Source organism: Vulpes vulpes, chromosome 2 (assembly GCF_048418805.1).
Source record: "Vulpes vulpes isolate BD-2025 chromosome 2, VulVul3, whole genome shotgun sequence".
NCBI classification, from domain to species: Eukaryota; Metazoa; Chordata; class Mammalia; order Carnivora; family Canidae; genus Vulpes; species Vulpes vulpes.
Window position 1 is genome coordinate 20,833,503 of NC_132781.1, and position 16,009 is coordinate 20,849,511.

At 57.5% G+C, this 16,009-nt stretch overlaps 1 protein-coding gene across 1 annotated transcript; it reads left to right on the top strand.

Moving 5' to 3' along the window:
- The first annotated feature begins 543 nt into the window (after positions 1 to 543).
- On the top strand, positions 544 to 7,226 carry P3H4 (prolyl 3-hydroxylase family member 4 (inactive)). Its single transcript, XM_025987105.2, has 8 exons — positions 544 to 1,087; positions 1,504 to 1,656; positions 1,750 to 1,921; positions 2,557 to 2,685; positions 3,583 to 3,728; positions 4,417 to 4,500; positions 6,347 to 6,491; positions 6,790 to 7,226. Exons 1-8 carry the CDS (start codon positions 608 to 610, stop codon positions 6,810 to 6,812), a joined length of 1,332 nt encoding a protein of 443 aa, XP_025842890.2. The 5' UTR covers positions 544 to 607; the 3' UTR covers positions 6,813 to 7,226.
- The last annotated feature ends 8,783 nt before the right edge of the window (positions 7,227 to 16,009 follow it).

Consider the following 16,009-nt stretch of genomic DNA (forward strand, 5'->3'; position numbering starts at 1 on the left):
ATCTTGGCATCTCCCCGCCCCCACCCCCCCAATGTCCCAGGGAGGGCCTCTCCGGGGACAAGCCGCGGTGCCGCGCGGGGCTGGAGGCCGGTGGGCAGCCGCGGGAGCGCTGCGCGCTCCCAGTCGCGAACGGGGGGTGCGGGCGGCGAGGAGAGGACACTAGCAGTGACTCCTTCAGGGCTAGGGGCGGAGAAGGAAGGAGCAGAAGGGACCCTGTAATGGAAAGACCAGGTGCCAGGGTTTGGGCAGAGTGGAGGAGGCGGCGCTCCGTCAGTTTCTGGACCTTAGGGTGGGGGGTTGTCTTCGCGTGGGGAGGGGCTTTGCGGGCTCCCAGCCCTGCGGGAAGCGTCCTTCCATCCGCTTCCAGAAGGTCAGGGGGCAGACCCCCAAGGGCAGGAGGTGGGCCACCGTAGGAGACTCGGGACACCCCGGGCCCTCTGCCCCTCGGGGGAGCTGACCCAGCCCGCGACCCCGCCCTCTGCCCCCGGTGCCCGGCACTAAGACCCAGCGGGCGCGCCGCCCGGCCCCCGCTCCCGCCCGGCCCCGCCGCCCCGCCAGGCCCCGCCGCCTGCTCCGCCCCGGGAGAGCCGGCCGGCGCGGCGCGGCCATGGGGCGGGCGGCGTGGGGGCTGCTGTGGCTGCTGCTGGGCAGCGCCGCGGCGCAGTACGAAAAGTACAGCTTCCGGGGCTTCCCGCCCGAGGACCTGATGCCTCTGGCCGCGGCCTACGGACACGCGCTCGAGCAGTACGAGGGCGAGAGCTGGCGGGAGAGCGCGCGCTACCTCGAGGCGGCGCTGCGGCTGCACCGGCTGCTGCGGGACAGCGAGGCCTTCTGCCACGCCAACTGCAGCGGCCCCGCGCCGCCCGCGGCCTCGCCCTCGGGGCCCGCGCCCGGCCCCGACGGCGGCCGCGGCGAGGAGTGGGCCCGCGAGCTGCAGCTCTTCGGACACGTCCTGGAGCGCGCCGCCTGCCTGCGCCGCTGCAAGCGGACGCTGCCCGCCTTCCAGGTGCCCTACCCGCCGCGGCAGCTGCTGCGCGACTTCCAGAGCCGCCTGCCCTACCAGTACCTGCACTACGCGCTGTTCAAGGTGGGCCCCGCCCCGGCACCCCGCCCGGTGCCCCTCCCCCGGCCCTGGAGTCCCCCCGCCCCCGCGCTCCCAGCCCCGCCGCCTCTTCCCCGACCCCCGAGTCCTCCCGCCCCGCCTCCCCCATCCCTCCTCCCCCTCCCCCGCAGTCCGGGTGCCCCTCGACACCCCCCGGGGCCCCCCCAGCCCCGCCTCGCCTTCCGCGACCCCGGAGGCCTCCCGCATCCCTCCCCGCTCTCCCTCGCAGCCCGGGTGCCCCCCCAGGCCCCGACGCCCCTGCCCAGCCTCGCCCCCGGGGCCCCGCTGGGGCGTGTGGTTCCGAGCGGCCGTCGGGCTCCGTGCGGTCGGGAGCGGAGTCGCGCGCACTGCCCCCGACGGCCAAGCCGGCGCTCCCGACCCGCTCTGTCCCCGCCCCACAGGCTAACCGGCTGGAGAAGGCGGCAGCCGCGGCCTACACCTTCCTGCAGAGGAACCCGAAGCACGAGCTAACCGCCAAATATCTCAGCTACTACCGGGGGCTGCTCGACGCGGCCGAGGAGCCCCTCACCGACCTGGAGGCGCAACCCTACGAGGTGGAGGCAGGGGCAGGGCTGGCCCCCAACGGGGCTGGGAGCGGAGAGGAGGTGTTGGCGGGGCTCCCTGACCCTTCCCACGCTCCCCTCCAGGCCGTGTTCCTCAGGGCTGTGAAGCTTTACAACAGCGGAGACTTCCGCGGCAGCACCGAGGACATGGAGCGGGCCCTGGCCGAGTATCTGGCCGTCTTTGCCCGATGTCTGGCCGGCTGCGAGGGGGCCCACGAGCAGGTGGACTTCAAGGACTTCTATCCAGCCATAGCAGGTATTGCCCACCCCCTCACACCCTTGTGGGCCTCCTGCTCTCCCACAGGGCCCTGCTTCCCGGAGCTCTCAGGCCCCTTAGCACAAGTTTTCATCCCCTACATATTTAGCACCCAGGAAGTTCTTGGGAGGTGGACAGGAGTGAGGTGTTATCCCGCCCTGGGAGCCTTCAGTCTGTTGAGAGGCATGGGCTACAATCCTGTCCCAAGTGTGGGCATGGGTGCAGAGAGGTGGTGACATCCCACAAGGGGCTGGCGACACTGGGTTCACAATGCAGGGGCAAAGGTGCCAAGGTGCTATGTGCAGGATCAGCCCAGCAGATGGGTGCAGAAGGCAGTTTGTGGTCAGAAATCACACCTAATTGGGATCCCTAACTGTAGGGTCCCTCAGCAGGGGCAGAAAACACCCCGAAGCTTCTCTGTCTAGGCTTCCGTCTTACCTCCAAACCTCATCCGCTTCAGAATGCGCCGGCTCCCTCTGGTTTCGGGGTAGGGGTGATGTTAGCTCAGGCCACAGTGGCAGCCCTTAGCACTGCCCTTAGTATGCTCAGCAAAGTCTTCTCCGGCATCATCTCCTGTGATCGTACAGGCTGGGCAGCCACCAGCTCCTCACCACTGCCTCCCCCTCCTCCACTAGATCTCTTTGCAGAGTCCCTGCAATGCAAAGTGGACTGTGAGGCCAACCTGACACCTAACGTGGGCGGCTTTTTTGTGGAGAAGTTTGTGGCCACCATGTATCACTACCTGCAGTTTGCCTACTACAAGTGTGAGCCTCCTGGTGGGCTTGGGGTGGGGGGCAGGGGGCAGAGAGAGTACGGCACTGGGAGTATCACAGAGCCATGGGGAGCCACCCCTCAGAAGTGAGGACCCTGGGTGACGGGAGGGAAGCGGCGGGAGGGTGACGGGGGGTGGCGGGCAGGTGAGAGGGTGGGAAGAACAGAGAGCAGCCTTAGCAGAATTCAGGGACCTCTTAGTTAAATGACTGGGTACCCCACAATTCCACAGAACTTGACGGTTTACATGTCTGTTTATCTCACTTAATACTTTTACCCCCAACCAGCTGACATTACTGGACCCATTTTTCAGTTGAGGAATCTGAGGCTTATATAGTACAAGGGGCCATTAGTCACATGGCTAATGAGAAGTAGCACCAGGGTTTATGGCTCTTCTTGTCTGGGGGAGATCCTGGGCATCAGCTGGGGCTGGGATGGATGATCTCCAGTGTTCCTGCAATGCGAAGATGCCGAGATTCGGGTGGTTGCTAGAGTTGGAGCAGAGGAGCTGAGGCCAGTTCCAGTTGGCAAAGAGGTTGAGGGCCAGGCTGCTGGGCTCTCAATTCCCTAGTGCCATTATACTCCAGCTGTGTGAGCTTGAGAAACCTACCTAACCTCTATTTGCCTCAGGTTTCTTGTCTGTAAAATGGGGATGATGATAATGGTGAAGCTTAAATGACCCGGGCCTGGCACATGACAAGTGCCCGGGACATTCTAGCTTGCCTTATAATTTGGGGGTGGGTGGGTGAGGTGCCTAGAAGATATTCTGGGAGGCAGCTGGAGAGCCAGGTGCACTGGATTGAATTGGGAGATGGGGCTGGGCTAGGAAGGTGTTGTCCCTGAAAGTGGGGCAGTGCCACGGCTGCTCCTCACTCCTGTCCTGCCCGCAGTGAACGATGTGCGTCAGGCTGCCCGCAGCGCCGCCAGCTACATGCTCTTCGACCCTGAGGACAGTGTCATGCAGCAGAACCTGGTGTATTACCGCTTCCACCGGGCTCGCTGGGGCCTGGAGGAGGAGGACTTCCAGCCCCGGGAGGTGGGCACTGCCTTTGGAGGCACTCTCAGGACACGTGGTTTAATTAAAAAAAAAAAAAATATATATATATATATACACACACACACACACACACACATATTGGCTGCTTTGGAAGGCCAGATTGGAAGGGAAAAGAAAGACTATGGGTTGTGACTGGGGTCCTGGGTTCAAAGCTGGCCGCCCCAGCTGAATGGGCCTGGGAACATTACTGATCCTTTCTGAATATGTGGCCTCACCTGAAAAATGGGAGTGGGACTGTCTACCCTGACAGCCCAGTGCTCAGGCTGTGGGAGTCGCAAGATACCTGTCCCTGTCCCCACCTGCTCCCTGCCCCACCTTCATCACTCTCACTACTGGCCTTTGCAGGGACCCCGTAGCTTGGACCAACTAAGGAACCCCTGGAATCTAGGGCAAGACTGGCAGTCGGGGGCACATGGTATCACCCTGGATTTCTGCAATGTGGCAGACATTGCTGATGGATAAGGAACTTTCTAGCAGCCCTCAGAATCCTCCTTAACCCAGGCACTCCCAAGCAGCTGTGATTTTTTTCAGTCAGCATGTGAGCTGATACCTATTCCCTGCTCCTTTGACTGAAAAAGGGTGGGAGACCCAGAGCTCCAACAACTTGGCTCCTCCCCCGATCTGGCCACAGGGTCTGGCTTACCCCCACTTTCTCCCCTCCTCTCAGGAGGCCACGCTCTACCACAACCAGACCGCTGAGCTTCGGGAGCTGCTGGAGTTTGCACACATGTACTTGCAGTCAGATGATGAGGTAAGCAGCCCCCCTGCTGGCTAGGCTGGGCCACGATGGGAACCCTCAATCTTTTTCCAAAGCTTGGCCCCACCTCCTGGTAGTCATATGCTGTGACACAGGAGAGACCTGTCCCTTACCTGTACCTGCGCTTTTCTTCTCACTCCGTGTTCTCATGCTCCCCTTCTCTACATGTCTGAATCTTGCCCAGTAACTCCGCAGCCCAGCTTAAGTGGCAGCTCCTCCAGGAAGCCCTTGGTGCATGCCCTGGTTCTGTCTCCTGGGCTTTCAGGGCCAACTTTGACCCTCTGTGTCTCCCTGGACCTGGAGTCATTTGCAGCCCCGGTCTATCTCACCCCCAAACCCCTTCTCTAGCTGGGCTCCCAGAGGACTGTGCTCTGGGATGGGACACCAGGTTGTTCCAGCTTTCCCACAGCATCTGCCGCGGAGCTGGTGTTGGGAAACTTGAGTTTGAATGAACCGATAAATGAATGAATGCAGGAAGGAAGGGCTACCATGTGGTACCTTGATTCTTTTTTTTTGAAGATTTTACTTATTTATTCATGAGAGACACACAGAGAGAGGCAGAGACATAGGCAGAGGGAGAAGCAGGCTCCCTATGGGGAGCCCGATGTAGGGCTCAAAGCCAGGTTCCCAGGATCATGACCTGAGCCAAACGCAGATGCTCAACTCCTGAATCACCCAGGTGTCCCAGTACCTTGATTCTGAACGAGGGTTTGAGCATCTGAATTTGGTGAGGTGTTTCTGTTCAGTGCTTTTTTTTTTTTTTTTAAGATTTTTATTTATTTATTCATTCATGAGAGACACAGGGAGAGAGAGAGAGGCAGAGATACAGGCAGAGGGAGAAGCAGGCTCCATGCAGGAAGCCTGACATGGGACTCGATCCCAGGTCTCCAGGATCAGGCCCTGGGCTGAAGGCGGCGCTAAACCGCTGAGCCACCCGGGCTGCCCTGCTCAGTGCTATTTATTCATTCCCCCCTTTGTTCACTCACCTGTGCCCCTACTTATTACATATGGGGCAGGGGCCACATCGTTTGTACCCCGCCTTTGGCGATAGCCCGCTGGGCCCCACCACTTACCAGTTGGGTGGCCTCCAGGCAAGTCTTAGGTAGCTCTTGAACTTCTGTTCCTGCATGTGGAATGGGAAGGATGATGCCAATGTCACACCAGCGTGACAGTGAAACGAGATCAAGTATGGAAAGTACTTAGTACAGGTGCTCGGTAAATGGTGGCCAATTTGATTACTGTTATTCTTGGCCTGCTGTTTGTCAGACACTGTGTGGGGCTGGGCTAAGTTGATGGAAGGCACCGTCCTTTCCCTAAGTAGCTCACAGTCTAGTGGGTGGGTGGGGAGCACAGACAGTGCTTGGGAGAGGTCAGCACCGGCTACCAGAGGAGGGCTCCAGATCCAACCAGGCTCATGGGCCAGGGTCACATCCTTGATGCCTGGCGTTGGCGAGGTTAACGAGAGCTGTCCAGGCACTATCCGGGCGCAGGGTGGTGGTTGGGGAGACGATCATGTTCCTGGCCAGGAAACTGCATGAGCAGACAGTATGCCTGGATTAGCAGCATTTGCTCTGGAATTCATGCTTGGAGAGGGAACACTTATGCTGACGTTGAGTCTCTGCTGGGGGAGCCCCATGCATCTGCTCCAGGAGCAGTTTGGGAGTGGTACCTTATGGGAGAAACTCTCAGATCAGTCCTGGGTGGGATCCTCTGCCTGGGGAAGGAGGGGCTTTGGGGACTGAGATGGGGTGAGGGGGGTGCATCTCATCCAGGAAGGGAGCCCATCTGGCTTTGCGCCTGCTCTGACCTCATTTCTCCCTTCACCCTGGGTCTGCTCTAGATGGAGCTGGAAGAGACAGTGTCGCCCGGAGAGCCCAAAGATCCGCCATCGGATGCTGAGTTCGAGGGTGAGGGGGACTATGAGGAGGGCATCTATGCTGACTGGTGGCAGGAGCCAGATGCCAAGGGCGACGAGGCAGAGGCCGGTCAGTGACTCGAGTCCTGGTGGAGGGTGGGGCAGCAGCTGGGGTGGAGGTTGGTCACAGGATCCACGTCCTGGGCTGCAGAGGCAGTCGGAGTGCTGGGACCCCTCCTCTGGGGCCTTCTAGCCTGTTAGCCAATCCTGTGTGTGAGGGGGTGGCATCCTTTCTGGAGCTGGGACTCAGCTGAGGCCTGTCCATGGGAGCCTCTCTCCCGCCTGCCCCCATCCCCCAGGACAGCACCTAGATACTTGCTGGGAGTGGGTGGGGGGGCTAACCCCATGTTCCCTCCTTTCCTTTTCAGAGCTGGAGCCCGACCTAGCATGAGAAGAGGGCCACCCTCATATCCCTCAAGAGCTGGGAAAGCTTCAGCCCCGTGGGACCGCCCTCACCAGCCTGGGCAGCAGCAAGAACTATTTATTAAAAATGTAAAATGGACAGAGCTGACCAGGCCCCATCCCATCCCACCTGTGCTCCCCAGGCCCCTCCTGTGTCCTCTAGGGCTCTGGGCCATGGGATGGTGGTGCTACAGCTGCTGATGGCCCATCTTCCTCTCCAGTGCTCTCCTCACCCGGACAGGCTGCTGGGGAAGAAGGTTCCTGCTCCTCCAAGTGGAGTCTCAGCCTGAATTTCAGGGACAGCAGAGGGGCAACTGGTGTCGTGAAGACCACTGGACCAGGAGTCCAGTGGTTCCTGGTACACTGGCAGTGGGTGCTCAATAAATGTTTCTTGTTGAATGGATTGCAGGACCTGGGGTCCAGTCTCCCCTGGCCTGAGGGTGCAGGTAGTTCCCTCCCTCCCTCCACATCCATCTCCCCTGTTTGCACATAAGGGATGGGTGAGGGCTCAACTCTTTGGCCTTGGATCCTGGGCATTTGTGAGCAGAGTGCAACTGCAGATCTGCCCACCAGGAGGCGTGAGCACGCAGTTCCTGCCCCAGTGCCTGGAAGGTGGTTTCAGATTTCTAAGATGGGCTGCCCTACATTCTCCTGGTTCAGCATTGCTTCCCTCTGGGGAGTGTGGTAAGCACCGGGAGGGGGCTAAGGACATTTCCGGCTTTTACTTTCTAGCCATTTCCTGACGCAGGTTCTCCAGGGTCTGAGCAAGCGTGCCCTCCCCTGCTCTCTGCCCATTCTCCCATTCTTCACATTTAACAGATGTGGGGGGTTCCATATCAGCAGCCAGAGGGGCCCCAGACTCACAGGTCGATAACATGAGACCTCATGGTGGCAGTGGACCTGCCAGATCCTCTTGCCCAATCTTCATCAGCTCTAGGGGGCAGGGAGTCTGGAGGTACAGAGGTAAGGGTGATGCCAGGTGGCTAATTGAGCGCTGTGATGCACCGGTGTCCCCTCCAGCCCCCCTAGTTCCACAGTAGAGGGGCAGGCACTCTGGAGAGGGGCCCTGGGCCGGGACCAGGCAGGTAACAGTTCTGACTCCCTATGTTTCAGGCCTCCCTGGAGGCAGGGTGGTGTAGGAGGCTTCTCTTCCTACCGGAGGGTGGGGCTGATGCTGGGAAGCCCGGTTCTCACTGTCCGCACCCCTGCCCTCCCCACAGATGTGCCAGGTGACCTGGCCTGGGCCCTGCCCATCTCCGTGCCCAGGAGGACTCTCTGCCTCACCCCAAACCCCTCCCCTGGGTCTCTGGTGGGGACGACGACAGGAAGACCAGACAGAGTCAGTCTGGAGCAGGGCTGGGGCAAGGCTGAGGGCACCGGTGACCTCACTCCTCCCAGTCTCGGTCTCCGGTAGGTGGGTCTGCAGCGGTGGCGTCCCCTCGGAGCCTCCCAGGTGCCGCGGTGGCCCCGCCCTGCCCACCCCACCCCTTTCTAGCTGCTGGGCTGTCAGCCTCCACTGAGGCCCCGCCCCCCGTTTCTGGGAGGGGCTGCCCTTGGGGCTGGCCCTTCAGAGGGTGGGGAGCCGGGACGTGCTGGAGCGCGCCTGCTGTGAGTAGGAGCTTTGGAATCTGGACAGCTGGGTGTGAGTCTGAAAGGGCGTGTGCGCAGGAGCAAGGAGGTCTGTGCGCTTGTGCGTCTATGCTGTGTGGACGTGTGGTTCCGGGTGGGAGCCTGTGCCTGCGTGCACGTGTCTGAGGGTGTGGCGGTTTCACGGGTGACCGAAGGTGTTTCTGCACACGGATGCGTGAGACTGCGTGTACTTGTGAATGTGTATCTAGATGGGCTCACTCACTCAGCACGTGTTTATTGAGCAGCTGGTACGTGCTAAGCACTGTTGGCGCTGGCATACAATAGAGCAAAGCAGGCCAGGCACCCTGCCTTCGCGGAGTTTGCGTCCCAGCAGAGAGACCTGCAATAAACAGTAGGTGTTGTAATGAATCTTCATGCGGTTAGTCTGAGAAATCAGACAGAAAAAGAGACCTGGGGAGGTGCCATTTAAGAGGTGTGTTGTGTGTGTCTAAGTGTGCATCTGAGAGTGGCGTCTGGAGTGTGTGGTGGTGAGACAGTCCTTGGGGGCGGGGGTGTCCCCTGGAGGCAGGAGGCCAGCCCCTGCCTCAGCCCTTTCCCCACAACTAGGCTGTAGCTTGAGCCCTTACTCAGCTCTCCTCTTCCGGGCAGCCAGCAGCCCCTCCCATCTCTCCATGATGCCGGCGTCTCCCCACTGCCAGGCCAGCTCCCCAAACCGGTGAGACCGAGTCCCATCGTGGGGCCTGCCGCCCATTCTCCCAACCACACCCAGGGCAGACACCCTCGCCTCCTCCACATCTGTCTCACCTGGTCCCTCCTTACCCCACCCTCCAGCAACCTGCCCGGCACCGCATCAGTCATAGCATCTGTAGTGTAATGGGTAGAAGGATGGGGAAGGCCAAAAAGGGACTGGGGATGGTGACCTCACACAATAGGGCCAGGCTCCGATGCCACAGAGGTGCCTGGACCCAGAAAGACCCTGTCCTGAAGCAAGCGTCACGCTGCAGCATATTGAGTACCTACCATGTGGTGGGCACTTGGCGGGTTCTTCATAACCCTTAAAGCAGGCTTGTGACATAGGTATCAGCTCCCTTCTGCTACAGGTTAGGCTGAGGAATGAGGAACAACTTGTCCAAGGTTTCTCAAATTGAGTGATAGTGGCTGAGCTGCATTTGAAATTTCTCCCTGGGACGCCTGAGTGGCTCAGCAGTTGAGCATCTGCCTTTGGCTCTGGTGGTGATCCCAGGGTCCTGGGATCGAGTCCTGCATTGGGTTCCCCACAAGGAGCCTGCTTCTCCTTCTGCCTATGTCTCTGCCTCTCTCTCTGTGTCTCTTATGAATAAAATGAATTTAAAAATCTTGAAAGAAAGAAAGAAAGAAAGAAAGAAAGAAAGAAAGAAAGAAAGAAAGAAAGAAACTTATCTCCAAAATCGATGCTGCTCAGAGAAAGGAGAGAGAGATGCTGGCTTTAGGGCCAGATGTGTGCACAAAGCCCCCACATTGCCTCAGCCCACTGAGGGAGGTGTGGGGTTCTAGGAGGGCTGGAGGAAGCAGGTAGGGAGGGGAAAAGAAGAGTGGGCAGTCAAATTCTGCATTTCAGCCCCAATTCCAGGGCCTGTGCCTCCCCGCTGCCCCCCATCGTCAGCTCCATGGAATTGGGCCAATGTTCAGGAGCCTGGGGACAGATTTGCCAGGGTCACTTAGGCCAGCACCTTCCTGAATCTGCAAAGTGAGGACCAATGGACAGGGAAAGTGCCACAGACTCTTTGAAAATTCCAGTAAATTCTAATGGAAGAATTTCCTCCCCGCCCCTTAGGTTTGAGAAATAGTTCTTTTTTTTTTTTTTTTTTTTTTAAGACTTTATTCATGAGAGACACACAGAGAGAGAGAGAGAGAGGCAGAGACACAGGCAGAGGGAGAAGCAGGCTCCATGCAGGGAGCCCGATGTGGGACTTGGTCCCAGGACTCCAGGATCATGCCCTGGGCTGAAGGCAGGCACTAAACCGCTGAGCCACCCAGGCTTCCCTGAGAGATAGTTCTTAAAGTCACACCTCCTACACCCTGGTAGGAGGAGTAGGGTCTAGCCTGTGGACAGAGAGCGACCCCCTCCCTGTGTCAGAAGGCTGTGTCCAGTTGGCACTAGTGCCAATAGCAGTTGTAGGGCCCTAGCCCCCCTGCAGCTCCCCACTCTGGGGTCTTCATCTAGGTCTTGCAACCCCTCTCCAAGGACAGTCCTGGCATATGGCCTCACCTTCATGGATGGGGAAACTGAGGCCCAGAGAGGCTAGAAGGCTGGCTTAGCCCCAAGATGACTCAAGGATTCGGTGGGAATATGTTGGGGCCTGAGGGCTGCCCATCAGAGCCAGCTCCAGGCCAACCTGTGGACACATCACCTGTAATCACCACCTGCCTGGTCTCACTTGGCGCCCGAGCAACTGGATAACATCTCTTCTGTCCCCCAGACAGCTTTGGGGTGGGAGCACCTCACACCCATGACTCAGGAGGGGAAACTGAAGTAAGGGGGGGGAACATGCCTGCTTTTTCTCTCTCACACACACACACACACACACACACACACACACACACACCACCCGTATACTTAATCCTCTGAATCTGAGGAAGAACTCAACTCACTTAGGTAAGCCACTCCCAATGAAGAGTCAAGGAGACCTTGACATTTTCCATTCTGGGTCACTTTTTCATCTTTCCTTTTTTAGGAGAAGAGTGGGATATTACATTCTTGGAGCAAAGTAAGGAGTGGCCCCATTGAGATGCCTTCCTTTTCCCTTGACCACTTGGCTAAATCCTGGTGGCCTTCCTGGAGGAAGCTAGGAAGGAGCACAGTTCAGCCAGTCTGAGTGGCAAGTCTGGCTTCTTTCCCCCTGGCCCTGAAGGGTGTGGGGAGCAGGGGGCCTCTTAGAGGCCTTGCAGCCATGAAGGACATCCCATTAGAAGGTTTTTGAGGGGTGGGGGGTGCCTGGCTGGCTCAGTCAGAGGAGCAAGTGACTCTTGGTCTCAGGGCTGTAAATTCAAGCCCCACATGGCACGTAGAGATTATTTAAAAGTAAAATCTTAAAAGAAAAAAGTGCTTTTGGTATCTCCAAATGAGGTTAGGCTCACAGTTACAGAGACACAGGGATAGGAATGAAGTCAGAAAATGCTTGTCGCATGACTTTAACCCTTTAGCACAATTATTTTGACAAACTTGGTTGTTGTTGTTGGTGGGTTTGTTTTTCTCCTTTGATAATACATTGGGATCCTCAAAAATGGAAATGTCCCAGGCCTTGGAGCGCACCCACCGGCCTGCCCTGCACACACTAACACACGCCACACTTTGGATGGACCTGGCCTCTCTCCAGCACCCTGAGCGTGTGCCCAGTCCAGGCTTCACCCACCCCCACGCTCCCTGCCCCCCCCCCCCAAGTTCTCTGCCTGTGCCATAAATTATCCATGAGCTGGAAGTTGGCTGCTGCTTCCACTGAAGGCTGAAGTGCCGATGAAATATTCAGGGATCTCAACTCTCAAATTCCCTGGTGGCCGCAGGATGGGACTGGGGAGGACGGGATTCATGTACCAGGTTAGGGGGGGCCTCCAAGCCCTGGCTGCAGCTCCTGCCCTGCTGGAGTCTAGGGAGGTGGGGGAAAGGTCTCTGCCAAATCCAGGGCCCTGGTCTGGGTGGTGCCCTCTTGGTGTAGAGGCTTGAGTGGCAGTGAGCAGAGGTTACTGATTTCCAGCCCTAGGGAGAGCTGGCCAGCCCAGCAAGGCCTCCCTAGCTCCCCGGCTCTTGAATCCCAAAGTTCCCCCCCCACCCAAGTTCCATCTTGAGGTGACTTCCCACACAACTGGTTCCCATCTCCCTCTAACACATACCCTGCCCCCCACCTTTGTAGAGGTAGGAAAGACCTAGGTTGGTGGGTCTGCGGGGCTGGTGGGCAGGAGACAAGGTTCAAGTCCCAGCTCTGCCAGGAATTTGCTTGTGTGACCCCAAGGTCAGACCTTCTTCTCCTAGTTCTAGACTCATTTTACACACACACACACACACACACACACACACACACACACACACACAAGAAAGGAGGCTCTGATGGATTGTGTTTTCTTCCTTTTCCTAAGAACTCTTCACGGTTTGGGGAGAAATCCTGTTATCAGTGTGTGTGTGTGTGTGTGTGCACTTGCACATGTGTGTGCCAGAGGAGGGGCGGCCTTTCTGTGGGAAGGCGCTTGTCTGGGCAGGCATTTCTCCCAGCTTGTTGGGAGAGGGAGGGGCAGGCAGGCTGGTAGGCGGGTGGGGCCTCAGCTGTGTCAGCCTGTGCCAGGAGTCACCCAGGCCAGGAGCAGCAAGGGGGTGACTCAGGTAGCAAGGTTCTCTTGGCTGCGTCCCCCCACCCAAACTCTCAGGAGGGGGCGGGAGTTGCTCAGAAAGCTGGGAAGATACAGATCAAGAATATAGTCCTAAATCTTGGAGCCCACCCTGCTGAGTTCCTGAAATTCTGCAATCCCATCTTTTTGGGGGCTTGGGGTAGGGAAGGGGGGACAGTCATCCCCTGGAGAGGTCCTGACCCTCTTCCAGCCTCTCCATCCACCACCACCTCTAGCCCCTGGTATCTCCCCCTGGCTTGTGCTATTTCTGGCCATCCTATCTCTGTTTTCTTGTCTCCCTGTTTTCCTTTTGACATTCCATGCCCGCCCACACGCCTTGCAGTGAAGTGTCTTGGGAGCTACCTCTATAATTAAGAGCACTCCCCAGGCTGGCTGGGCACACACCCTCAGGACCCAGCTGTGGGCAGTCTCTGGCCTCCAGACTCCTCCCCAGGACAAAGAATAGCACAAAAAGCAGGAGTACCTCACCACCACCCCCCGCACCCACCCCCGACTCCCCACCTCTGCCCAGGGGCCTTGCACCTTCCTATGTGCTCCTTCTCCCAGCAATGGCTGGCCCCTCTCCAGGCTCTTCTGCAGCCGAGGTTGTCTTCCTAGCCCTGAAGGGATCACACTAAGCAAGTCCCCCCACCCTAACACCAGTGGGCAGGGGCCAGAATACAAATGGAGGCCCATACACAAAGATCTAAATTAGCCACAAATTAAACTAACGAACTGTTAAATAAGATGCACCTTGACAAGGATACCCCCACAACGCCCTCAAAGGCCAGGATGGAACTGAGAGTTCTGATTCCTTCTCGGAACACAGCATCTTGGGGATGACTGTTCCCTGACCCCCAGCCCCTGGGCCATCTCCCCTTCCCTTCGCATGCCTGGCTCCCTGCTCACTAGCACATGACAAAGGGCTTCCAGCACATGTGTGTAGATACCCTAGCATCATGTCAGCTGTGTCCATCCCTCCCCTATAACTGTCACCTCTATCACCCCTTTGCCTAAGTGTGCACATAACACACATGCTGCTGTTGTCCGCTCTCAGGAGAAAGAGTCAGAACAAGAGAACTACAGGCCCCCAATGAGGGGTTAGCTCTGGGCAGGGAGTTTCAGTCTCCGGTTCAGAGGTCCAGAGTGTGATCTCAAAGGGCAGAGGGGGTATGTATGCTCTGTAGGCTCCTCCCCTTGTTCCTGTGTGGAGGGGTGCACCTGTGGGAGGACCAGAGCAGGGGCAGGGCCTGAAGTTTAGCCACCCGTTAGTTTACCCCATCTTCCTTTTTAAGATTAAAAAAAAATGTATTTATTTGAGAGAGAGCGCGCGCACACATACACACACACACACACACACACACACACACACACGCGCGCGCACATGCATGAGTGGGAGCAGAGGGAGAGGGAGAAGCAGACTCCACGCTGAGCAGAACTCCTGTTGGGCTCTATCCCAGGACCCTGAGATCATGACCTACTGAGGTCAGGTGCTTAACCTATTGAGCCCCTCCCCTATCTCCTTTTATAGGGGTGGCCATTCCTGAGGACACCTGGGGTCAAAGAGGAGGGAAGAAGGGAGTGTGTGTGTCTGTGCTGGGGAGAGTGCTGACACACCCGGCATTGTGTGTCTGAATTTGGGTCCGTCAGGGTTTATCTTGGAGGTAAGAGTACAGAAGGGTGTGTGTGTGGCTTTTGTAGATCTGAATCCCTGACGGCCTCCATGTGGGGAAGGGCCTCCCCCCAGAGAGGGAAATGAGATGGAAGACACAGCAGCGTCTCTTCTACCCCCTTAGATGGCCCAGAGGGCTGCAGAGGATGAGCTGAGGAGGGCCGCATGGCTGTTCACCTTCTCCCAGGGAAGCATCTCTCTGTCCCCACCAGCTCCCCACCCCAACATTGGACCCTCATCATACCCCTCTTTGCTGGTAACTTCTGTCTCTGGGGCAGCTTGGGATGAGCCCTTTGGTGCCTGTTCCTTCTTTACTCAGAAACCCCAGAAAGCTGCAAAGTTGAATTAACCATTTGTGTTCTTCGTGGCCCCAAGACTGCTTCCACTGAACTCTCGGCAAGAGAAATTAGCTTAAAATTCAGGAATACGAAGTGAAGCCAGACACAACAAGGAACTTAGAATAAGGAGACAAGGCTATTCATACAAGGGACGCTGAAGAATTTCCTTTCCTGGAGATCTGTCAGAGAAATCAAGGCCTTATAAAGGGTTGGAGGAAGGGGACTTGTGGCCACAGTGACTCTCATGCCTGTCCCTAGGCGCTTCCTCACCCCCTGAGACCAAATCCCCTACACAGCCAGCACTTTGCAGTAAACATCATTTTCTGATTCTTTTCTGTATCCTACAGGTGAATCCTCAGTGCCAGAGAGGCACACAGCAGGTGCTTAATAAATGTGCAAAAAATCCCTTGACCTGGGAGGAGACACAGCTCTTATTCCAGTCTTTCCTGCTGCTGTAGGAGGTGCCTCCACCCAGTCCCAGTCTGATGCTTAGCTTTGGGGCCGGCATGTTGCAGCTTGTTACAGGCTGACATACAGGGAGCATTCTAGGGAGACACACACACACACACACACACACACACACACACACACACACACGATTTATTCTTTTTTTTTTTTTTTAAGATTTTATTTATTCATGAGAGACACACACAGAGAGAGGCAGAGACACAGGCAGAGGGATAAGCAGGCTCCATGCAGGGAGCCCAATGTGGGACTCGACCCTGGGTCTCCAGGATCACACCCGTGGCCTAAGGGGGTACTAAACTGCTGAGCCACCCCGGGCTGCCCCACAGGATTTATTCTGAAGCCCTATTTGTGTCCCTCTACTCCACCAGGCTCTTCCACTCCTCTGTAGTCAACCAGCCTTCCCAGCCTGTACACTGAGAGAGGAAGAGAGGAAGGAAGGAATGAAGTCAGGCTTGGGTCTGGGAAGTGTGTGTGTCTGTGCGCAGGGATGGAGGTGGGGAGATGGGCAGGGGATGGGGAGAGCAAGGAGAGGGAGGAAGTGAAACCCTAGGGTTGGGAGCTCTATTTCTCCCAAGCTGAGGGCTGGCCATGGTACTGGGTACTAGGGACTGCTGGTACTGCCTGGCTGGTGGCTAGGGGGAGCAAATGGGGCGGGGAGGGACAAAGTAGGAAGATACTCAGAAAAGCAAGAGGAGGGGGAGTCAAGGCAACTAAATGAAGGACAGTGCCTTCGCATGTGGGATGGTATCTGGTTAAGGATGT

Excerpts from the sequence above, each read along its gene's own strand:
- P3H4 (XM_025987105.2), top strand. The coding sequence starts at position 608 with ATGGGGCGGGCGGCGTGGGGGCTGCTGTGGCTGCTGCTGGGCAGCGCC. Across the intron at positions 3,729-4,416 it reads AGGACTTCCAGCCCCGGGAG|GAGGCCACGCTCTACCACAA; the intron begins GTGGGCACTGCC and ends CCCTCCTCTCAG. Across the intron at positions 6,492-6,789 it reads GGGCGACGAGGCAGAGGCCG|AGCTGGAGCCCGACCTAGCA; the intron begins GTCAGTGACTCG and ends TTTCCTTTTCAG.